Source organism: Lepidochelys kempii, chromosome 8 (genome assembly GCF_965140265.1).
Source record: "Lepidochelys kempii isolate rLepKem1 chromosome 8, rLepKem1.hap2, whole genome shotgun sequence".
Taxonomy (NCBI): Eukaryota; Metazoa; Chordata; order Testudines; family Cheloniidae; genus Lepidochelys; species Lepidochelys kempii.
In genome coordinates, this window is record NC_133263.1 from 39,963,656 (window position 1) to 39,988,882 (window position 25,227).

General features: G+C 47.9%; 1 protein-coding gene across 7 annotated transcripts in view; it reads left to right on the plus strand.

Moving 5' to 3' along the window:
• PCDH1 (protocadherin 1) overlaps nt 1-25,227 on the plus strand; it is a 129,375-nt gene that overhangs the window by 17,716 nt on the left and 86,432 nt on the right. Inside the window, exon 4 of one of the 7 annotated variants that reach the window (XM_073356198.1) lies at nt 2,660-2,758. The exons of the other annotated variants lie outside the window; for them this stretch is intronic. Coding sequence (XP_073212299.1) covers nt 2,660-2,743 — 84 coding nt within the window. The 3' untranslated portion in view covers nt 2,744-2,758. Of the gene's footprint in view, nt 1-2,659; nt 2,759-25,227 lie in introns of those variants that run through there. 7 annotated transcript variants of the gene reach the window in all.

Genomic DNA, 25,227 nt, shown 5'->3' on the forward strand with positions numbered 1-25,227 from the left:
TCTTGCTGGGCTCCTGCTCTGTGGGCCCTGTTGCGATCTGCCCATGGGGGGAGGGGGGGCGCTTCCCACCTGCAGCATTGGCATTATATCCTGTGTGTCCTGGGGCTGGGCTCCCCTCCCCCTCCATTGCATTGTAGGCTGTGTGTCCCATGGGACTTGGCTCCCCCTGTTGCATTGTAGCCTGTGTGTCCCATGGGGATGGGGTCTGCCATGGGCCTGGACTGCCCCCATTGAATTTGCCCTCAATAAAGTTTTATATTTTTGAATGCTGTGTCTTGTTTTCCATAAGGCCCAGAGGCGCGGGGAGGGGGAGTGAACAAAAGGGGGCTCTGCCTCCCCCGCCCCCGCTTCCCCCCCGCAGTCCATCCTCCCATAGTACAGCTGGGGGCAGTGGCACATTATCCACCACCCCAACCACATCCACATTATCCTCCACCCCAACCTCTCTCCATGTGAGGACGTAGCAGGTGAGCCTAGAAATGGCATTACAAGGCCCGGTCCTGTGCAGTCAAGGGGCAGCAATAGTTTGAGGTGCCTCCCCCACACCGTGGAGCCTAAGTTGCACCTGGGGAAAATTTCCAGGGCTGCTCCCCACAGCAACCCCCGTCCCTGGGTCAGGCTCCGCTCCTCCCATCCCTGGGGTTTGTGCCTGTGCCTTGGGGCTAGTTCCTCTCCTGTGCCCTGGCTTCCTTGTGCCTGAGTCCTGTTTTCCTGCCCGTGGGATAGGCCAGGGCAGGGTGGCTTGGGAGGGAACATGGCATGTCCCTGGCTGGCTGTGCCGTGCTGGTGAATGATGGGGGCTGTCGCAGACATCCGGCCCCTCCCTGTGCTGGAATCAAGCTTTGCCACTAGGGTTGCCAACCCGGCAATATTTAAAAACTGGACACTCCAGCAGGGGTGGAACCTCCCCTGCCCTGCCTCTTCCCCCTGAGGCTCCACCCTGCTCTGCCTCTTCCCCCCAAAGCCCCACCCCTGCCCATCTCTTCCCCTGAGGCCCCGCCCCCATCCATTCCCCTTCTTCCCTCCCACCCCATTGCTTGCTTCTGTCTCCGCCTGCCTGGGTCGGGGCTGGGAGCTGCAGCCGCACAACGAAGGTAGGAGGTGGCCCTGATTGAGTAAAGGCTGGAGTGGGTGATGATCTGGCAGCTCCCTGTCTCCCCTGCTCACAGTAACTGGATTTTGGGTGTCCAGTCAATAGATCCGACCGGACGCTGTCAGGTCCCCCTTTCAATCAGATTTTCTGGTCGAAAACTGGGCACCTGGCCACACTACTTGCCACGAGGGAGCTCCAGCGTGCCAGCACACGCCTGGAACTGCTCCATGCACCCTACTGGGTGCAGCGGGATCAGCAACGGTCAGTGCTCGCACCCAGCAGGGCAGCGTGGTGCGTGCATGCAGAGGGGCTGCCTCTGGGAGCACTTACTGACCAGGTCTCGATACTGCAGTGGGGTCTGCGTGGGAGAGGGAGCGAGGAGCCATGCTCCAGCAGGAGAGGGAGCTATCCCTCTGCTTTGCCCTCACACTCAGTCCCTGACCACTGCCCTGTGGGATCCATTCTCTCCCTTGCCCCTTATCCCAGGGGTTGGTTCCTGCACTCTTGTGCCCACTGCAGGCAGGTGCCTATGGAGGTGTGCAGGACACTTGAGTGTCCCGTTCCTTGTGGCATAAGAACGGCCATACTGGGTCAGTATCCTGTCTCTGACAGTGGCCAGTGCTAGATGCTTCAGGGGGTATGTACAGAAGAGGGCAATTGGAGGGTGATCCACCCCATCTTCTCTCCCAGCTTCTGGCAGTCAGAGGTTTAGGGTCACCCAGCGCATGGGGTTGTGCCCCTGATCATCTAGGCTAATAGCCATTGATAGGCCTATCCTCCATGAACTTATCTAATTCTTTTGTGAACCCAGCTATACTTTTGGCCTTCACAACATCCCATGGCAATGAGTTCCACAGGTTGACTGTGTTGTGTGAAAAAGTATTTCCTTATTTATTAAACCTGCAGCCTATTAATTTCCTCGGATGACCCCTGGTTTTTGTATTGTGGGAAAGGGTAACTAACACTTTTCTAATAATTTTCTCTGCACCATTCATGATTTTATGGACTTCTGTCATATCCCCCCCATGTCTTCTCTTTTTTAAGATGAACAGCCAAAATCTCTCCTTGTAGTGAAGCTGTTCCACACCCTTGATAATTTTTGTTGCCTTTCTCTGAACCTTTCCCAGTTCTACTATAACCTTGTTGAGATGGGGTGACCAGAACTGCACGTCATGCTCAAGGTATGGGTGCAGCATAGATTTATATAGTTGCTTTATCTTATTTTCTGTCTTATTTTCTATCACTGTTCTAATGGTTCCTAACATTCTGTTAGCCTTTTGGACCACTGCTAAATTGATGTTTTCAGAGAATTATCCACAATGACTCTGAGATCTGTTTCGTGGGTGGCAACAGCTAATTTAGACCCTATCATTGTATATGTATAGTCGGAATAATTTTTTTCAATGTTCATGACTTTGCATATCAACACTTAATTTCATCTGCCATTTTGTTGCCCACTCACCCAGTTTTGTGAGATCTCTTTGGAACTCTTTGCAGTCAGCTTTAGAATTAACTGTATTGAATAATTGTGTATCATTTGCAAACTTTGTGATTTCCATTTTCCAGATCATTAATATGTTGAACAGCACTGGTGCCAGTGCAGACCCTTGGGGGATCCTGCTGTTTACCTCTCTCCATTCTGAGAACTGACCATTTATTCCTGCCCTTTGTTTCCTGTTTTTTAACCAGTTACTGATCCATGAGAGGACCTTCCCTCTTATCCCATGACAGTTTACTTTGCTTAAAAGCCTTTGTGGTGGGACTTTGCCGAAGGCTTTCTGAAAGTCCAAGTACACTATATCCACTGACTAACCCTGGTCCACATGCTTGTTGCCACTTCAAAGAATTCTAATAGATCCATGAGGCACAATTTCCCTTTACAAAAGTTGTGTTGACTCTTCCTCAACTAATCGTGTTTATCTATGTGTCTGATAATTCTGTTGTTTACTATAGTATCAGCCAATTTGTCTGTCCTGAAGTTTGCCCTGTAATTGCCAGGATTGCCTCTAGAGCCCTTTTTAAAAATCGGCATTACATTAGTTACTGTCCAGTCATCTGGTCCAGAGGCTTGTTTTAGTGATAGGTTACATATACCACAGTTAGTACTTCTGCAATTTCATATTTGAGTTCCTTCAGAACTCTCAGGTTCTGAAGGTCTGGGCCTGGTGATTTATTACTGTTTAGTTTATTAATCTGTTCAATTTGTACTGCGACATCAATGTGGGGCAACACTTTAGATTTGTTACCCACATCAGAGCTAGCCTTTTGGGTATCCTTTTTTGAAAACCGATGCAAAGAATTCATTTAGCTTCTCTGCAATGGTCTTGTCTTTCTTGAGTGCTCCTTTAGCACTTCGATCGTCCAGTGGCCCCACTGATTATTTGTCAGGCTTCCTGCTTCTGATATATTATAAAAAATTGTTACTGTTTATTTTTGCGTCTTCTTGTGAATGCTTTCTTGGCCTACCCATACCCTGGGCAGGAGGCTCTGCTGGGGCCATGCGCGGCCTGTACCCTGGGCAGGAGGCTCTGCTGGGGCCATGCGCGGCCTGTACTCCAGGCAGGAGGTGCTGCGGGGGCCGTGACTAGCCTGTACCCCGGATGGGAGGCAGTGTGGAGTTCTTGCCCGGCCTGTACTCTGGAGTGTGGGGGGTGATGCTGAGTCTCTGTGTAATTCTCTGGGAATGGGGCCCATCAGGATTTGTGAGATCCTTGCAGCCGTGCTATTAGTGGGACAGGTTACCCCTGATGTCTGTGCTGCCTGGGGACTGGCTTTGCCCCAGAGATCCTAGCCATGCTACAGGCAGTTCCAGCTGCCCAGAGCATGTTGTCCCAGGCTGGCTGGAGCCTTCGTAGAATCATAGAATATCAGGGTTGGAAGGGACCTCAGGAGGTCATCTAGTCCAACCCCCTGCTCAAAGCAGGACCGATCCCCAATTAAATCATCCCAGCCAGGGCTTTCTCAAGCCTGACCTGAAAAACTTCTAAGGAAGGAGATTCTACCACCTCCCTAGGTAACGCATTCCAGTGTTTCACCACGCTCCTAATGAAAAAGTTTTTCCTAACATCCAACCTAACTCTCCCCCACTGCAACTTGAGACCATTACTCCTTGTTCTGTCATCTGCTACCACTGAGAACAGTCTAGAGCCATCCTCTTTGGAACCCCCTTTCAGGTAGTTGAAAGCAGCTATCAAATCCCCCCTTATTCTTCTCTTCCATAGACTAAACATCCCCAGTTCCCTCAGCCTCTCCTCATAAGTCATGTGTTCCAGTCCCCTAATCATTTTTGTTCCCCTCCGCTGGACTCTTTCCAATTTATCCACATCCTTCTTGTAGTGTGGGGCCCAAAACAGTTCCACTTCCACTTCCTTTTGGCTGTTACTTCCCTTCTGCTCTGGAGCTGGGTGCTGGGGCTGTCATCCTCCTGCTGCCCCTGGGACCTAGGGGCTGGGAAGAATGGGTTTCTGGCCTAGTGCTCTATGAGTGCCTGCAGGTCAGAGCAAATGGCTGCAAAGCTGCCAATCGTAGTCACATCCCCAGGGCCTGGAGCAGCTGTGCCAAGGGGCAGCATCCCATGAGGCAGCTGCTGCGTGGCTGGGGATCTTTCACAGGGCCTGGGATGAGCGGAGCAGAGCTGGACCCATCTGCAATGCAGCTTCCCAATCAGCAGCATGCGGCAGGGTGGGGCCCTGGGCAAAAAGCCGGCAGGGCACAGATGTCACTCAGGCTCTGGCTCAACATGGCCTAAAGCAGTGGTTCTCAAACTTTTGTACTGGTGACCCCTTTCAAATAGCAAGCCTCTGAGTGTGACCCCCCCTTATAAATTGAAAACACTTTTTTATATATTTAAAATCATTATAAATGCTGGATGCAAAGCGGGGCTTGGGGTGGAGGCTGACAGCTCGTGACTGCCCATGTAATAACCTTGCGACCCCCTGAGGGGTCCCGACCCCCAGTTTGAGAACCCCTGTCCTAAAGGCTGATTCTGGGCTCAGCCCGTGGAAGGAGCCTGTGCCCCCGGGGGGTGTGTGTGTCAGATCTGTGTGCATCGACTCCATGCAGTGTGCCACGCTCACAGCGCCCCTATGCTGTTGCCATGCCATGCTTCTGGATGCACCTTCAGCTAGCACCACACACTGCTGAGAGAAAGAGCTGCCTGGGAGTGCCCCGCCATCAGGCCCTCCCTCATGCTTTGTGTGGGGGAGTCTCTGCCCTACGCCCCCGGCAGGGTCCCCATTTGCCTGTTGCTGTGCCTCTGCAGCATAGCATGGAGCTCCGCATTGGCCTGGCCCTGACTCGGCCAGGGAGTTGCGTGGGGATTTTGTTAATTACCGAAGCCCTGGCTGTTTGTGCGCCCTGCTGGGGATCCAAGTGGCTCTGATTGATATTCCCAGCACTGCCTCTCCCCGGCTCCATTGCAGAGCTGCTCCTTGGTATTCACAGTCCTTCTGGAACCAGGCCAGAAGCTGAGTCTGGCAAATTATTCACCCAATTACTGGGGCAAAAATGGATTCGGCGGCCCTCTGCTTGGGTGTGTTCATAGGCCTTTCTGTCAGTAGCCAGGCTCCTGTGGAAGGGTGGGTATCAGTGCCCAAGGCGCCATGGGGCAGGCAGGGGTGGAGGGCAGGGTGCTGTGGGGTAGCGGAGGTGGAGGGTGCTATGGGGCAGGGGATAGAGGGCAGGGTGCTGTGGAGCAGGCGGGGGTGGAGGGCAGAGTGTTGTGGGGCAGGAGGAGGTGGAAGGCAGGGTGCTGTGGGGCAGGAGGAGGTGGAAGGCGGTACTGTGGAGCAGGTGGGCAGGGTGCTATGGGGCAAGAGGGGGTCAAGGGCAGGGTGCTCAGGGCAGGGTGCTGTGGGGCAGGAGGGAGTGGAGGGCAAGTTGCTCTGGGGTGGGGCTGTGCTTGGGACGTGGGCCAGCTGTTTCCCTGTGGGCAGCTGTGTCGTGTCAGAGTGGGGCTGGCCAGTGCCCGGGTTTTCCCCGTGGGTAGTAGGCAGAATGTACTGAGAGGCGTGTGCTGGTCTCGTGTCAGTTACAGCTGGGGCTGGTGTCTGGCAGTAGGGGCATGTGGACTGTGGGTTACTTGCTCCTATAGTGCGGGGGATGGAGTGTGAGGCAGCCCTGCCCCTTGAGAACCATGGGGTGAGTGCCAAGTCTCCTTGCGTGGCAGGAGTATGTGGGGTGTGACTGCAACTCAGGTGAGGCCCCCGGGGAGCTTGTTGCTGGGATTACACCCAGTGATGCCAGGGGATGAGTGTTTCCTGGGGCCACAAGGGATGGAAGCTCCTGGCTGTGCCGTGGGGGTCAGTCTGCCAGGGAGGGCAGTGCTGGGCAGCTGGGAGGGAGGTGCGCATTTGTGCAGCAAATTCTGTGTGCGGATCCCACTCGTGGTACGTGCGCCTTATGTACGAGGTTGAGATCTCTTGACCTGCAGTGTCTATTGGGGCCATGCATGTCCTTGAGCCCTCCCACACATGAGGGCATATAGGGTAGGGCAGCCCTGCCAACCTGTAGTAGTGAGTTGTCTTTCTGCTGCCCTGTAACACCCCTCCATCCCGTCCGCTAGTGTGTATTTGACTGGCTAGGGGAACTGAGTAGCACGTTTCTGCCCTGTTGGCATCTCTGTTGATTGTTTTCTTTCTTTAAAATCTCTGTCATTCCCATAACTACACTTAGCGCTGAGGCACCTTCCTGCCCAATCACCCAGCCTAAATCCTTGGTCCTCAAGCCATGTACAGTGTGTGATGGACTTATCTTATTAACCAATGGACATGGTTAGTGTCTCTTCGCTTTGGGCGAAAGACGCATTCCAGACTGTGTCTGTGTGCACTGGTCACGGTTTCAGAGATATCCAGCTAAAACTCGGCCTATTGGAGCGATCCATGAGAGGAGCATCAGACTGGGGAGATGTTCCTCTGACTCCACAAAAGGACTTTTCTCCCAAAGATCCCACTCCTTCAGGGCCCCTGTAAGTAGCGATTCTTCCCTGAAGGCTTCCGATGCGAGTACCGAGAACTGGCCTGCATCCCGTTCAGGTAGTCATTCTCAGTTCTCCAATCTGAGTCCCATACTGGCTGGGAGCTCAATGCTAAAGCACAATACCACCTCCACCTCATTAGTGCAGGGCAGATCTGAGCACTGCTCTATGTTCGACTCATGGCACCTATCCTCTTTCCCCAAAGGGAGATCAAAGAAACTGAAAGTGATAGGTCTTCTGACTCTTCTAAACCCAAGCCTTGAGGCCAGCTCACCCTGATGGTGACTCTTTGCCTCACCTGGTTCCGAGTTGGACCAAATCCATTCTGTCGATGACACCCTTGGTACTGACCTCGGTGTTAGTACCTGTCACGGAGTCCCCGGGCGATCATCTGGAACTGGGGGAGCCTCCTCTCTGTGAGCAAACTGTCTTCAGGGCAAAAAGCTCACACGGCCTCCACCTTCCTGGGTCTGACCTCTGAGCATTCAGCATCTTCTGTCCCTCTGTGCGCTTCCCACAGCGAGTCCGCCCAGGCGGGGTCCTGGGGAAGCCAGAGGGTCCTGCACCCCAACTTCGCAGTCAGACGTGACTTTTAGCCAGTCAGTAAAACAGAGGTTTATTAGATGACAGGAACACGGTCTAAAACACATCTTGTAGGTACAGAGAACAGGACGGCTCAGCCGGGTCCATTTTGGGGGGCAGTGAGCCAGACAACCACGGCTGCACTTTGCTCCTCGTTCCCAGCTAGCACAAACTGACTCACTCTCCACCCTTCCTCCTCTGGGCTTTGTCCCTTTCCCAGGCCAGGAGGTCACCTGATTCCTTTGTTCTCCTTGCAGGGGGGAAGGGCCCAGGCCATCAGTTGCCAGGAGACAGAGTGTCAGCCATTTATGTACTCTGGCCCTTTGCTCTGCAACAATTACATCCCCTTATCCCACCACCTAAAGACTTAAGAAATGCATATGGGAAACTGAGGCACCACTATAGTATTCAGAGGAAACATTAAGAACAGTCCCACTTCATCACAGTACCGAAAGACCTTTACTATCTCTTGACGTTGAGTCCCCAGCACTGACCTTGGTACCAATGTCTCTGACACCAATCAGAATTAAACCCTTGCTACTGGTAGTCTCCTATCCTAGCACTGAGAGGACAGGCTTACTCCTCCTCCTCCTCTGGCCACTCTTCCTCTCCAGAATCAAGCTGAGCCCCTTCTCTAGACGTCCATTCCCCTCCACTTCCTAGGGAGCCTCTGAATACAGCAACTCCCAGATCACTGCCAGCAGACTTTAGGGGTCCCAGAGTTCCTAAATATCCCTGAGATGTCCTCATATCCCTTAGCAGATGTCTCCTCAGGCCTCAGCATCTTCTTCGCCCTGTCCCTTTAGCTTCCCATCTTAACCATATTGGCATTCAGGGTCCCTGGTCTAGACCCTCTAGAAGCTGCTCTCCCTCTCACATTACCCACAAATTACTATATTCCCGTCACCAGTTAGGTGCCGACTAGCCCACTAGAAAGAGAGCGAGAACAATATTAGGAGGCAGAGGCTCAAGAGGAAGCATCATAAGATTATGGTTCTCTCCTACAAATCTGTCTTCCTCTTTGCAGGATGAGGTGGTGATGTACACTCCAGTACCACGCCCTGCAACTTCAGTCCTTCCAGGAGTTACTGGGTAGGATGCAGACACTTAATCAAGCTGAGTTTTGATACAAGTTAGTTTCCCGCACCCCTACCCTGCTGCTCCCCTTGGAAGGCTGTTCCAGAACTTCACTGTCTTTGATGGGTAAAAGCCTTCATCTAAACTTGTTGTTGACTAGTTTATAGCCAATTGTTCTTGTGTCCACATTGATACTTAACTTAAATAACTCCTTTCTCACCTGGGGTGTTTATCCCTCTGATGTACTTACAGAAAGCAGACATATCTCCCCTGAGCCTTAGTTTGGTTAGGCTAAACAAGCCAAAGTCCTTCAGTTTCCTCTCATAAGGTATGTTTTCCATTCCTCTGCAGCCCTTCTCTGCACCTGTTCCAGTTTGAATTTATCTTTCTTAAATATGAGAAACCAGAATTGCACAGTGTTCCAGATGAGGTATCACCAGTGCCTTGTATAATGGTACTGTATATTTCTCTGTTGGAAATGCCTCGCTTGGTGCATACTAGTATTGCATTAGACTTTTTCCTGGCCATAGCACATTGGTGGCTTATAGTCATCCCCCTGTGATCAACCAATACACCCAGGTCTTTCTTCTCCTCTGTAGCTTCCAGCTGAAGCATCCCCAGCTTGCAGCAGAAATTCTTGTTGTTAGTCCCTAAGTGCAAGATCTTACAGTTTGCACTATTAAATTTCATCCCATTTCTATTTTTCCAGTTTTCAAGGTCATCCAGATCTTCTTGTATGATATTCTGGTGGTCCTCCGTATTGGCAATATCTCCCAACTTCGTATCATTCACAACTTGTATTGCGCACTCCCACTTTTTATGCCAAGGTCATTAATGAAAATATTAAATAAGATTAGTCCCAAGACTGATCCCTGAAGAACTCCACTAGTAACCTCCCTCCAGCCTGATAGCATGACCCGTTGTAGTCTCCCTTTTAACCATCTCCTTACCCATCTTTCAATTCTTGGATTAATCCCCATCTTCTCCAATTCCACTAATAATTTCCCATGTGGAACTATATGAAATGCCTTACTGTAATCCAGGTAGATTAGATCTACTGCATTTCCTTTGTCTAGAAAATAGGTTATCTTCTCAAAACAAACAAACAAAAAACCAAAAACCATCAGGCTGGTCTGGCACAAGGTATCTTCTGTAAAACATGTTGTATTTTGCCTCAATTACTGTTTACCTTAGCTATTTTTCCTTCAGAATTTGTTCCAAAACCATGTATACAACTGAGGCCAAACTAATGGGCCTGTAGTTTCCTGGATCACTTTTTTTCCTTTCTTAAAAATAGGTACTGTATTAGCAATTCTCCAGTCATAGGGTATGACCTCTGAGTTTATGGATTCATTACAAATCTTTGCTATTTTGGTCTTGCAATTTCATGTGCCAGTTCCTTTAATAATCTTGGATGGAGATTAGCCGGGCCCCCCAGTTTGGTCTCATTAAACTGTTTGAATTTGACTTCCACCTCGGTTGTGGTAATTTCTACTTCCTTGTCATCATTCCCATTAGCCATGCTGCCACTACCCCATAGATCCTCATTACCATTATTAAAAACTGGGAAAAAATGTTCATTTAGGTGTAGGGCCATGCCTAGATGATCTTTAATCTGCACCCCTTCCCAGTGTTTAGCCATCCCACTTCTTCTTTCCTTGTTTTCTTTTTATTTATATGGTAAAAGAACCTTTTACTGTTGGTTTTAATTTCCTTTGCAAGGTCCAACTCTGCTTGGCAGTTCTCACTTTTACCCTACACTTTCTGATCTCCAAGAGGTCGCTTTCATTGCTGATCCAGTCCATCTTCCATTATTTGATTTAAATCACTAGTCAGGAAGACTCGATTTAATCATGGTTTTCTACATAAAAGTGCATTCTTGTTGGTTGTTATAACCTTAATACATATTCTTCACAACTGAGAGTTAGATGTAGGTTTCATTTTTAGGAGGTATGCACTATACATTTTAAAGCAGTGATCTATTTTGAAAACTTTTAAGATTAGTTTTACAGCTATATCAGAAAATGAATGATTGGTGATGTTCTCCTCCTAATACAGCATGGCAAGAAAATCCTCCAAATATTAATGATTAACCTGTTGAATTGGAGATAGTTCACCTCCCAATGACTTCATAAATATCTGCTTCAATTACCTTTGGTAAATGAAATAACCAGACAGACATTTAAATTGTTTTATTTAACTAAAACAAGGTTAAGTATTCTGGATTTTTTTCTTCAACAGCAAACATATAATATTTTAACAAAACAAGCATATGTTCCTCACTTCTCACATTTATCTCCAGACTTCTTCTCCTTGTCCAGGTCTATTCCGACCCCAACAATCTTATATTCATTGAACTTTTTGAAACTTTGCACTTTTAGAGAGAGGTAAGAGATTGACTCTGTGTACACATATTTGCAGAGGGACAATAGAGTTGAGGTCTGTTATTTCTCACCTATGCATGTTATTTATTTATTTAAAACATTTTTGCTGTTAACAAGCCAGTTACCTCTGGAGACACAAATCCACAGTTTGAGAACTGCAAAACTAAGCATCTCTGATGGTATCTTCTAGACTGAGCACTGAGTCCCATTGGGTAAATTGAAAGATTAACCTAAATAATCCATACAGAAGCCTGTGGAACCCATAAGATTGGGTCCCTAAATAAGATTGAGTCCCATGAACTATTGGACCTCATATACAAAACTTTTCTTAAACATTACATGAATATATTGTCTCATCCTATAGAGTTAGAATTTATAATCCCTATTCCTTGATGAGATATCTTTGAGCTATAATGTATCTTAATTAAAACTATCTTTAGTTTTTTTTCCTCAGAAAGCATTTTATGAAAAAAATCCAATTTTAAATTAAAAAAAAAAATCATTTATTTTTATCCACTCTGCCTTGTAGAAGTTCTGTTTTCTCTCAATCACCTGTTTGAAATGCTTGCTTATCAAGCTTGGTTTGCAACCCGTCCCTACCAATGTTTTCCCCTTGCTTGGAATACAGGCTTCAGATAGCTTCTGCAACTTTGACTTAATGTAATTCCAAGCCTCCCCCACATTAAGATCCTTGAGTTCTTCAGTTCAGACCATTTGCCTAACTTATTCCCTTAATGTTTTAAAGTCTGCCTTTTGAAATCAAGGACCTTTGTGGCAGATCTATTTTTGTTTGTTTTGTTTAAACTGAATTAACTCATGATCACTCAAACCAAGGCTGTCCTCTACAACCAGTTCTTCTATGAGCTCCTCGCTATTTAGCAATACTAAATCTAAAATGGCATCACCTCTTGTTGGCTCAGTGACTCTTTAGAGAAGAAATCTGCCAGCTATCACATCCAGGAATATCTGGGCCCTACCTTTGTTTGTAGCACTTGTCCTCTAATCTATATCTGGGAAATTAAACTGTCCCATAATCACACAATTCCCACTTGTATTTATTTCATTAAAAATATTAAAGAGGTCTCTACCCATATCCAAATTGGATCCTGGGGGTCTGTAGCATACTCCAAATGCTATCCCAGTGGAGCTTCTGTTAAGTTTCTTCCTCAAAGTGATTTTGATCCTAACAGATTCTGTTTTATCCATTCCATCACTTCTAATTTTTTTACAGTCTACCTCATTATTATTATACAATGCTACTCCACCACCTTTGCCTTTATTTCTGTCTTTGCTGAACAGCACATACTCTTCAATCCCTGTATTCTAGACATGACTGCTATTCCAACATGTTTCTGTTATCCCTATGATATCTGATTTCACTTCTTGCACCAGTAGTTCTAGTTCCTCCATTTTGTAACCCAGGCTCCTTGCACTGGAATATAGACACCTTAATATAGTTGTTGCTTGGCTTAGCCCAGATTCCTCACTTGATTAGGTACAGTCATTCTACTGCCAGTATCACTGACCTGCCTGTTAGTGCCGAAACCAATGACGCTGTATTTCCTCTTGATGTCCATTCTCCTGCCCTCTATTATTCCTTTCCCTGTTCCTGTGTCCTCTCTTACTTGATTTTCCTCCTGCTCAATATTACAATCAGGTGTGGAGATTACATGAGCATCTCCCAATGGTCTCCCCTGAGTTCCTAGTTTAAAACTCTTTTAATCAGTTGTGCCAACCTCCATCCCAGAAGTCTGTTTCCCTCTTTACTCAGGTTTAGTCCATCTCATGAGAACAGTCCTCTGTCCATGAATGCCTTCCAGTAGTCTAACATCCCAAAGCCCTCCTTATCGTACTACTGCTTGAGCCATCTGTTGATCATCATAGGTAGAATCCCACTGAAGATCACCTGAGCCTCTATTTCTTTAAGCATCTTCCCAAGCATGGCACAGTCTCCCTGGATGTGTTACCATGGTAATCTAGCAGTATCGTTTGCTGCCACATGAAAGTGGGTTCTTTCCTGCTCCCATTAGGATCCTCTTCAGCCTCAGGTCCACATTCTGTATTTTAGCTCCTGGCAGGCAGCACACCCTTCTGTTCTCCAGCTCAGCTCAACCAGCCTTTCTCCTGTTCTTTCTGGATGCAAGTCCACTTGTCTTCTGTTCTCACTTACAACCTTCTGTGAGTCATCCTCTATCCTGCTGTGAACTCTGGCGCTCTCCATTGACTCTTCCCCTTTTCTTGTAGGACTAGCTGCTCTTCTCTTTTTCCTTGCCCTCCCACCTTCTGTTACTGCCTGCTGTGCCCCTTCATTTTCCAGATGAGCAAACCTGTTCTTCAGCTTTATTTATCCTTCACTAGCCGGTCTTTTCCTCTTCTTGTTCTTATAGTCACATGCTTTCACTGGCCACTTTCCTCATTTAGCAGTCTACCATCACAGTTCTCCAGTCCAGCTTGCATGAGCAAGTCTTGAGTTTTCCATTCAGCCTCCTTTCACCTTCCCTCCATCATCTGGTCAAATCCACCTCAAAACTCAGCCGTAGTTTCTACCTGCATCTCCAAACCTCAGATCGTGTTTTCCATCAGATCTATCAGGCAGCACTTTATAAAAACCTTTCAGATACCCTGTCCAGGATAATGTACATCCTGCAGCTTCCACATCCCGTCATCTTCACTGTCTTTTCCATTCCTAGGGTCAATACCAGTGCTGCCTTTATAGCTTTCGTACCCTTCACTCCTAAGCTCCTGTCAAGAAAAAACAAAAAACAAAACCCCACACACTCCTTCCATAAACTCTCTTGTTTTCAACTCTGTTTCCTGGCTCCTGTGGTGCTGTCCAACTGACACCAAGGCCTGGTAGAGACTTATCCACTGCAGGAATCAATGCACCTCACCAGCATTGACAATGACACTCACCCAGCGCTGTCAACACAATCGGGCTTATTAGTCAACTGGACACAGCACATGAAGTCTTTAAGGTTAGCACAGAGACAGGAAAGTTAAAGCATAGCCCAAGTTCATCTTGGCCAGCACAGAGCCCAGCCATGCTATGGTGAACCCCATGGCTCAAGCTCTGTCTGTCTCCGACTGACCTCCTTAGTCAGTTCCCAGGTGAGAGTCCCGACTCCTTCCTGCAGCCACCTCTGATCCCCCTCCTCATCCCTTCCCAGTCCCTTGTTCTGGAGCTGGGGTCTGTGCTCAGCTCTCCTGCTGAGAGGTGGGGAAATCCATCTCCCCCGGGTCTCTGGTTGCTAGGTGTCCATGACCTAGTGACTTTGCTGTTGTCTTCTCGGATTCTGAGCCAGTCCTTTCCCAATGACCCATTCAAACTCAGACAGCTAGTGACATTCATACCTATGTCTCATAGCCTGCCCTGAGAGCAAAGAGTCCTTTGCCACCCACTGGGTAACAATGAAGCATGTAGGGAAAACTGAGGCATACATAGGGATCATAAAAATAGTGCTGAAAATCCCCATTTCATCACAGCTATCACTTACCTGGCATCATTTTCCAAACAGCAGGCACCATAGGCTATTGGAGATTATTATCAAAGTCACTCCATATAGTTCCAGTGTTTTCTCCTCTCTCACTCCCTCTTCAAGGACCCATTTAATGAGAAACAACTGAGGGAAGAAGGTGGATTCCTTACTTTATCTAGGAGTAAGTAAGAAGGACCGTAGGAGTGTAGAGGGAGGGGTGTCTATTCCTGTTACGGTACGCCTCCTGCCCTGGGCCTGAGACAACTAAACACATTCACACACCCAGTTCAATTCAGAATGGTGACACTAGCCTTCAGCATCTCTGCCGTAGAAGCTTAGGATTGGCTTGCAGCTCTCAACACTTTGTCCTGGAGGCTTAGTTTCATGTAGTGAGGATTCTGGTGCACAGTAGGACATGGCCATGACAGTACAGCTCCATGAATGTTCACAAAATTCCTGCCAGTAGTGGTGGCCCATCTGAGCTGGCAAGGAATACACATCTACCTGTACTTGGATGACTGGCTTCTGAGAGGGAGAGTCCCCTCCAAAAATATCTGGCACCCTCAACATCCCATGCTCCCAGCCTGTCCACAGAATTTATAGAGGCCCTTTCAGATTCCAAGTCAGCAGAGCTGTACCTCTCTCTAGACAGGTTTCAGATCATCACATGCATGACTTCCATTACAGCAAGAGCCTATCAAACTCTTAGGTCACATGGCGCTATGCTTATGTGATGCCTCCTGCTAGACTCCACCTCCCCACATCCAAGACTGGCCGATCTGTTTACCTACCCTCCTAACATCTTATAGATCATCTCTTCAAAGTCCTGACTTCTCCTTGCACTGGTGGGCAAAACCACACATGGTCCCCAGAGGGGTCCCATTCTGCACTTCTCCTCCACAACAGGTTGGTGAGGGCCATCTAAACCACCTACAGATTCAAGAGTCCTCGTTGTCAATATGCTGGAACTCCAAGTAATTAGAGCAGCCCACAGAGCCTTTCTGGTGCTCCTGCAGGGGACCACAATACAGATCCTTACAGACCAGAACTCCACAATGTAGTATCTCAACAGTCAGGGTTGCCTGCTCATCCCCTCTGTGGCAGGAAGTGATCTAGCCTGGACATGGTGACATTCTCATATGATAACTCCCCTTTGGTCCTTCATCTATCAGGAACAAACAGCAATTGGGCAGGTCACCTCAGCACACAGGTCTCAGCCAAATACAAGCGGTTGCTGAAGGATTCTGTTCTTGAGGCTGTATTCTGCAGATGGGGCTGTCCTGTCATAAACCTGTTTGTCAGCAACAGAAATAACAAGTGCCCTTCTGCCACAGCAGGTACCAACCCACTGTACCTCCAGGATGCATTCATCCTTCATCCATGCAGTAGCTAAAGTCTGAAAGTCTCCTTTATGCCTTCTCCCCCATCCCACAGATTGCTCTTCCAGGATCAAGGACAAATTCTCCACCCAGACCCCACATCTCTACTCTTGGCAGTTTGGAAGTTGACTGTCTGAGTACAATAGACAAGGACTGTTCCAGAGAGATCCCAGAGATCCTCATACAGAACAGGAAGCCTTTTACCCCTCTCCAATATCAGTCTACAGATCCAAGTGGAAAAGATTTTCCATTTGGGCTTCACAATGAGGTCTCGACCCATTGCAAGCTCCTGTTCCCAAGAGTCTGGATTACATCCTCCAGTTCAGGTTGAGGGGTCTCAGCGCTATCATGGTCTAACTAGCAGCTGTTTCAGCATGCTACACACCCGTTCAAACTTACACTAGTGTTCTCTCACCCCTGTTTCAGAATTCCTAAAAGGACTGGTCTGTGCCAATCCCTTGAGTCAGGAGCCTCCCCTGTCCTGGGACCTTAATGTTCTTATGGGCCTTATGGACACCCCCCCTCCCGCTCTCCCTCCCCTTTCCCAAGTGCTCTCTGCACTATCTCACTCTCAAGCCGCCTTCTGGTGTTGGTCACCTCAGCCAGAGCTCCACCCTATGTTACCTTCTACAGGGATGAGGCAGTGCTGAGACCTTCACCCTAAATTCTTTACCAATGGGGTGTCTGATTTTTTCACTGAAACCAAATAATTCACTGCCCCATTTTCTTCTTCAAACCTCATTCAAACCTGGGAGGAACCAAGCTCCACCCTCTAGCTGTCCAGAGCCATCCTCTATTATTCAGACAGAGCAAAGCCCTTCAGGAAATCACTCTGTTTATTTGTGGTGCTGGGGGAGACTGCAGAAGGTCAAGCCATCTTTTCCTAGAGATTATCCAAGCTGATCACCCAGTATCACAGTCTGTTATCCACTGCAGATGTGCTCCTTCGTTCAGGTATCAGAGCCCACCCAACTAGAGCTCTGGCAACCTCATCAGCATGTGTAATAAATACTTCTGTATCAAAGAGCTGTGGGGCAGCCACTTGGTGTTCAGCACATACCTTTACCAAGCATAATGCCTTGGGTTTGGCAACTAGCTCAGAGGCCAGACTCAGGAGAACAGTTCTGCAATCCTTTATCTATCTGTAACTATGTCCCTCCTGTTAATTTGGGAACTGCTAACTAGCCACCATGAGTGGGATCAAGATGGACAAAGACTCTTTAAAGAAAGAACAACTGCTGACCTAACAGTAACTGTAGTTCTTCAAGATGTTTTGTCCATGTGGATCCCAAACCCCACCTTCCATCCCTGCTCCTTTGCTGTCTGGCTCTTCTGGGATTCTGAATTTGCAATGGAAGTGAGAAGCAATTAGGACCACTCTATCCTATGTACCCATTGGTGCGGGGCATGAGGACATGGAGGACACAGGTGCAGTCCCCCCAGATACTGCTGGTTGAGAGATTCTGATCTTGCGCACGTGAGGTGCTCGCACACCAGGAGCGGGATCCAATGGACAAAGCTAATGCTGAGGCGGGGAGGATGTGTTCTGGGTATGACTGGGAGGAGAGGAAGGGAATTGCCAATCATGCTGGAAGGAGTGGGGGTGTTAAAAAGGCTGAGTAGGGATCACTGCTAGCAGTAGTGTGGGTCACGTGTGAGTGTTCTGCAGGCACACAATGGCCAATGCCTGGGCGTGTACTCATGGGCCAACTGCATCTAGTGTGTTCTCACCGGCATGTGTTTTCCTAGGGTTAGTGACAGGGGTGTCTGGAAGCAGGGACTGTGGAGTGATTGCCAGTCCCACAGAGGGCATGAGTGTGTACCTAGGGCATTGGGGACCGCCTGCCCAATGTTATGGGAGTTGCCTCTTCAGCTGGCTGGGGCTGCAGCACACCACAGTACTGCTACATCTTGCCCTGGGACTGGGGATCTGGATCACACCCCAGGTTTTCCCTAATGATCTTTTTTCCACTTTGCCCTTCTCAGCAGCTCCCTCTTGGGCCACTCTATGTTTCCTTTGGTGAGCTGTCCAGTCCCTTTGTCTCCAAGCTGCCACCTCATGCCCTTTCCCTGCTCTGCCTGCTGCATCCCTGCTCTCTCAGACGAATGGTCTGGACTCTGCCCTGCCAGGTGGCAGAATCAATATGTGATACAGCCAAAGGGAGAGTCGGAGTCCAAGGCCATGGAACAGGGCCACTGACCCATGTGATCTCAAACAGCCTGGAGCCCCCAGCGCGAGCTTCTTCACCTGGCTGAGGACACCAGCAAAGGGGGAGGCAGCATGGCATGTGCCCCCAGGCTAAATGAGTGCTCATATGGGCTTCTTACCTACTGTGCCAGCTGAGAACAAGTGCACTTCCTTGCTGTCCACTGATGTGGGAGGGGCTGCCCCAGGTTATTCCCCAGGGAGCAGGGGGCATCCTGCCACTGTAATTTCCCTGGGAGAAATAAGTCGGGGGAGGGGTCAGCCTTAGTAATACCCCCTTTCCCCACAGTGTGAGACCCACCCCAAATAAAACACAATAATGACATCACTTCCCCTCAACAGACACTCAAGGCTAGTGCAAGCCCGCTATGATCCCCCACAGGGTGGCAGGGTGAGAAGGGGCTCTTCCATTAGAGGAGTACAGGTGGGCAGGTGGATGTGGATTTCCCCTCTGGAGGAAGTGCAGGGTGCGGTGTCTGCAGTAAGGTGCAAAGCTCCAGTTTGGAGGCTACCCTTGTACCTCCCACCAATGCCCCTAGAGCTCAAACATCTGCCACTGTGTCCCACCCCTCCACAAAAGTCTTCCAAAGCGCCGAATCCTCTCGCCTGGGGACCCGTTATCCACAGACCAAGCAGAACAAAGCAGTAACAGTTTCTCCCTCAGCAGATTCATGATGCTGTTTGTGAATCATCCCTGCCCATCCAATCTGTCCCCTGCCTTCTGACATGTCCCTGCCCGAATAATTCCTTCCGTACCCTCTGACCCTCCCCTGCCCTCTGACACGTTCCTGCCCGAACGATTCCTTCCCTACCTTCTGACGCATCCCTGACCTCTGACCCCCCCACCCAACCAATTTATTCATTGCCCTCTGACCCATCCCTGCCCAACCGATCCATCCCCTGCCCTCTGACATGTCCCTGGCCAACCAATCCATCCCCGGCTCTCTGACCCCTCCCTGCTCAATCGATTCATCCTCTGTCCTCTGACTGCTCCCTTTTCAATCATAGAATCATAGAATATCAGGGTTGGAAGGGACCCCAGAAGGTCATCTAGTCCAACCCCCTGCTCAAAGCAGGACCAATTCCCAGTTAAATCATCCCAGCCAGGGCTTTGTCAAGCCTGACCTTAAAAACCTCTAAGGAAGGAGATTCTACCACCTCCCTAGGTAACGCATTCCAGTGTTTCACCACCCTCTTAGTGAAAAAGTTTTTCCTAATATCCAATCTAAACCTCCCCCACTGCAACTTGAGACCATTACTCCTCGTTCTGTCATCTGCTATCCATCCCCTTCAATCCATCCCCTTCCCTCTGATCCATCCCTGCCCAACCGATTCATCCATAGAATCATAGAAGATTAGGGTTGGAAGAGACCTCAGAAGGTCATCTAGTCCAACCCCCTGCTCAAAGCAGGACTAACACGAACTAAATCATCCCAGCCAGGGCTTTGTCAAGCTGGGCCTTAAAATACCTCTAAGGATGGGGATTCTACCACCTCCCTAGGTATCCTATTCAAGTGCTTCATCACCCTTCTAGTGAAATAGTGTTTCCTAATATCCAACCTAGACCTTCCCCACTGCAACTTGGGACCATTACTCCTTGCTCTGTCATCTGCCACCACTGAGAACAGATGAGCTCCATCCTCTTTGGAACCCCCCTTTCGGGTAGTTGAAGGCTACTATCAAATCCCCCCTCACTCTTCTCTTCTTCAGACTAAATAAGCCCAGTTTCCTCAGCCAATCCTCATAAGTCATGTGCTCTAGCCCCCTAATAATTTTCGTTGCTCTCCGCTGGACTCTCTCCAATTTGTCCACATCCTTTGTGTAGTGGGGGGCCTCAAACTGGATGCAATACTCCAAATGTGGCTTCACCAGCGCCGAATAGAGGGGAATAACCACTTCCCTCAATCTGCTGGCAATGCTCCTACTAATTCAGCCCAATATGCCATTAGCCTTCTTGGCAACAGGGGAACACTGTTGACTCATATCCAGCTTCTTGTCCACTGTAATCCTCAGGTCCTTTTCTGCAGAACTGCCGCTTAGCCAGTCAGTCCCCAGCCTGTAGCAGTGCATGGGATTCTTCAGTCCTAAGTTCAGGACTCTGCACTTGTCCTTGCTGAATCTCATCAGATTTCTTTTGGCCCAGTCCTCCAATTTGTGTAGGTCACTCTGGACCCCATCCCTACCCTCCAGCGTATCTACCTCTCCCCCCAGGTTAGTGTCATCTGCAAACTTGCTGAGGGTGCAATCCATCCCATCATCCAGATCATTAATGAAGATGTTGAACAAAACCACTCCCAGGACCGACCCCTGGGGCACTCCGCTTGATGCCTGCTACCAACTAGATATTGAGCCATTGATCACTACCTTTGAGCCAGACACTCTAGCCAGCTTTCTATCCACCTTATAGTCCATTCGTCCAATCCATACTTCTTTAACTTGCTGGCAAGAATACTGTGGGAGACTGTATCAAAAGCTTTGCTAAAGTCAAGGTATTTCACATCCATTGCTTTCCCCATATCCACAGTGCCAGTTATCTCATCATAAAAGGCAATCAGGTTGGTCAGGCATGACTTGCCCTTGGTGAATCCATGTTGACTGTTCCTGATCACTTTCCTTTCCTCCAAGTCCTTTAAAATGGATTCCTTGAGGACCTGCTCATGATTTTGCTGGGAACTGAAGTGAGGCTGACTGGTCTGTAGTTCCCCGGTTTCTCTTTTTTCCCTTTTTTAAAGATGGGCACTATATTTGCCTTTTTCCAATTGTCTGGGACCTCCCCCGATCACCACGAGTTTTCAAAGATAATGGCCATTGGCCCCTGCCTTCTGACATGTCCATGCCCAATCATCCATCCCCCGCCCTCTCACATGTCCCTGCCCAAATGATTCATCTCCTTCCCTCTGATCCATCTGTACCCAACGGCTTCATCCTCTGCCCAATGACCCATCTGTACCCACCTCATTTATCCCGTCCTCTGACCCAGCCCTGCCCAGCAGATTCCTTATACAGAGTTCCAGAATAATGAACTATGCTGACTATTTGGAATGTACAGCTGTGTCTTGGCTGGAATAACCATGATGAGATACATGTCCCGCAGATTGACTGGGTCTTTGAACTGTAGATGAGCCCAGTGTTATACACAGGCCACTGGGAATGATAAGCAATGGGAATGCCAGGGATGCTGCAATTTCACACTGACCAGGGGGAGCAACCATCTTGAGGAATGTCTGGGGAGATCACTATGAAACTCAGGCCATGTAAAACAATGGACACAGGAAAAGCTGGGGAGGTCACAATCATCCGTAGGCTTCAGGAAACTGTGGGTTCAGGGAATGGTAGGAAAGCCATAATTATAGCAAGGTTGCAGTAAAGAGTTCACACAGTTACCAGGGAGAGAGGTTATAGTTACATGGAGGCCACAGGGGGTGATAGGCTCAGTGGATTCCGGGGGGGGCCAATATTACACACAGGCCACGGGAGCAATGGGTTCAGGGAATGGTTTGGGAGGGGCACAATTACACACAGGCCAAGGGGAGCAATGGGCCCAAGGAATGGGGGGAGATGATACTATTCTTCTTCTATGACAATTATGTATTCCCACTTGTGGGGTTCAGCTCCTCTGTCATTGTGATGTAGAATTGTCTTCCAAATGCACGTCTATTTGGGTGCACAAGCAGAGAGGGACTGGTACTCAGCACCTTTGTTTTGCTAGAGCCGTCGCTAATTTTTTCTGTGTATATTTGTAAATATAATGTTATTATAGCATTATATGTAGATATAGGATAGTCATCTTTCCTTTCTGTTGATCCTGGGTCCTCGGCTGGTCCTGTTTTTGTCCTTGAGCTCCGTATCTCTTGTCCCTCAGTCATCCTGGAGACTGCTGCTCACATCCAGTGACTCATGTGCCTGTGAGGATCTCATTCAATTACTCAGTGTGTGGCCTACCATGCCTTTACAGCCCAGACAAAAAGGGAAAGGTACCTCAGATTCCTGGCCCATCTGACCTCTCTGTTCCTGCATCCCATATCTCGACCAGCATCAGTGCCAAGGTCCTGTATGACAGTCCCCTCAACCTCACAGACTGGACTGGGCCACTCACTTCAGCACTTTGGCTATAAAATAGAATCCATTGTTGATCAAAGCCTACTTGAATCTATAGAATGCATACAAGGAGCGTGGGCAGCTGCAAGAAGCTATTGAGCATTATAGGCATGCGGTACTCCTCAGAGAAGATTTCATTGATAGGTATACTAATCTGGCTTCTGCACTGGTAGCTGCAGACTATACGGAAGGGGCAGTATAGGCCTATGTCTCTGCCCTTCCTGTAAGTAACACTCTACTCCAAGAACTCTCTGTCCTACCTGACCATCAAACATACTGCTGCATCAGTACAGATAGAGAAATTTTTGTCTTTAAAAAGTTTGTTTGGAGAATTAAGACTGGAGCCCTAGCCACAAATTTAGAGTTTCTGGTGGTCAGGTTTTTTACAATTAATATTCTATTTACAGTTTTTAAAGGGCATTACATTCTTTGTTTGAGCTGTCTCTGCAAAAATCTTCATCGGGGCATGTTATGCAACTGCTGGTATATGCTTATTGCATAACTGAGATAATAAAGGAAATTTCCCAATCAGTGACTTTGGAAAAGATTTGAGGGTCATAATAGATAATCAGTGAAACATGAGTTTCCAATGCAATGATGGGGCCAAAAGGGCTAATTGATCTTTAAATACATAAACAGGGAAATCTTGAGTAGGAGTGGAGAGGTGTTGTATTTCACCTCTGTATTTGGCACTGGTGTGACTGCTGCGGGATATTGTGTCCAGTTCTGGTGTCCACAATTCAAGAAGGATGTTGATAAATTGAAGAGGGTTCAAAGAAGAGCTACAAGAATGATTAAAAGATTAGAAAATATGCCTTACAGTGGAATCCCCCTCCCTATAATCAACATCATCAAAAGCTTCTATTCCAACTTTACCTGCAGTATTGATCACAGTGAGGTCAATTTTGAAGTCAAAACAGGAGTACGTCAGGTGTGTGTCATGTCTGCAATCCTCTTCAACATTGCCGTCGACTGGGTAATGTGGCGTACAACAGAAGACATACCAAGAGGCATTAGATGAACACTCTTCTCATGCCTTGAAGACCTGGACTTCACAAATGATCTTGCTCTCCTATCACATACCCAACACCGTATACAAGAAAAAACAACCTGACTCAACACATTCAGCCAGCAAATTGGACTGAAGATCAACCGCAATAAGACAGATATCATGACCCTTAATATTACCTCACCATCACCAGTATGGATAAAGGATCACCAACGTAGAAACATTCACATACTTGGACTGTATCATCAGCCAAGATGGTGGAACAAGCCAGGACATCCGGAACAGAATCAGTAAAGTCAGAAACACCTTCAGGAGCTTAAATACAGTCTGGAAATCATCAATATACAACACGAAAACCAAACTCAAGATTTATCAGAACTGTGTACTTTCAACACTACTTTATAGTGTAGAATGCTTGGGAATGACAAAGTATGACATGTCCAAACTGTCTTTATTCCATACAACCTGTCTCAGAAAAATCCTCTGTATCTTTTGGCCCAGAACAATCTCAAACCAAGATCTATTGACACAATGCAGGCAAGAGGATATGAGCAGCATCATTGCCAGGAGGCGTTGGATATGGATCGGTCATGTGCTTCAGATAGAAACTGATTCCATCACCAGAGTAGCAATAAGATGGTCACCTGAAGGCAAGCAAAAATGAGGCCGCTCGAAAACAACATGGCGAAGAGCTGTGGAAGCTGAGCTTAAAAACCTGGGGCACAGCTGGGGAACCATTGAAAGACTTGCCAGAAACAGACAGGAGTGGAGGTGCTTTGTCACTGCCTTAAATGCCAGAGGAGTAATGGGTACTAACTAACTAACTTACAGTGATAGACTCAAAGAGCTCAATCTATTTAACTTAACAAAGAGAAGGTGAAGCAGGGACTTGATTACAGTCTATAAATACCTACATGGGAAACAAATATTTAATAATCATAGAATATCAGTGTTGAAAGGGACCTCAGGAGGTCATCTAGTCCAACCCCCTGCTCAAAGCAGGGCCAATCCCCAGTTTTTGCCCCAGATCGCTAAATGGTTCCCTCAAGGATTGAGCTCACAACCCTGGGTTTAGGAGGCTAATGCTCAAACCACTGAGCTATCCCTCCCCCAATAATGGGTTCTTTAGTCGAGCAGAGAAAGGTCTAACACAATCCTATGGTTGGAATTGAAGCTAGACAAATTCACACAGGAAATAAGGTGTAAATTTTTGCCAGTGAGAGTAATTGACAATTGGAACAATTTACCTTGGGTCATGGTGGATTCTCCATTACTGACAATTTTTCAATTAAGATTGGATGTTTTTCTAAAAGATCTGCCCAAGGAATTATTTTGGGGACGTTCTCTGGCATGTGTTGTACAGGAGGTCAGACTAGGTTGTCACAATGATCTCTTCTGGCCTTGGAATCTATGACCTCATCTGAAAATTGACCCTATTCCTAGGCACCAATCATCAGCCATTGGCATCTACTAAGGCTAAGATAACAGTCAAGCTTAAGCTGGCATTGATGGCATGGGCCACTCTCTTGGCTCCAACTAGTGCCCCAGCACTGAGCACAATTTCTGCACTCTGCATTGATGGGAATCCTCCAGGGCCAAATGGTCCCTTTAAGAAAAAGAAGAGGAAACATGTCCTTTTGGAGAATATTCATAAAAAGAAACAGAGGAAGCATCAACATTCTGTGTCTTACTCATTTCCTCAGAACTGCCTTCAGACTCTCTTCTCAGTGCCATCGACACCATCACATCCCACTTTCCCAATGTGGATCATTCTGGCTTGAACTTACCTGGATACCTTGCCACTGAGTATTCTGAGGACTCAATCTCCATGCTGGAGTGTGAGAATACTGGGGTGGATTCTGGTCACCTTCCCTCAGCACTTTGTGTCATCCAGCTTTCACTTATCATCTAGCCATCCTCTTTTGTCCCAGAACTGACATAGAGAATCT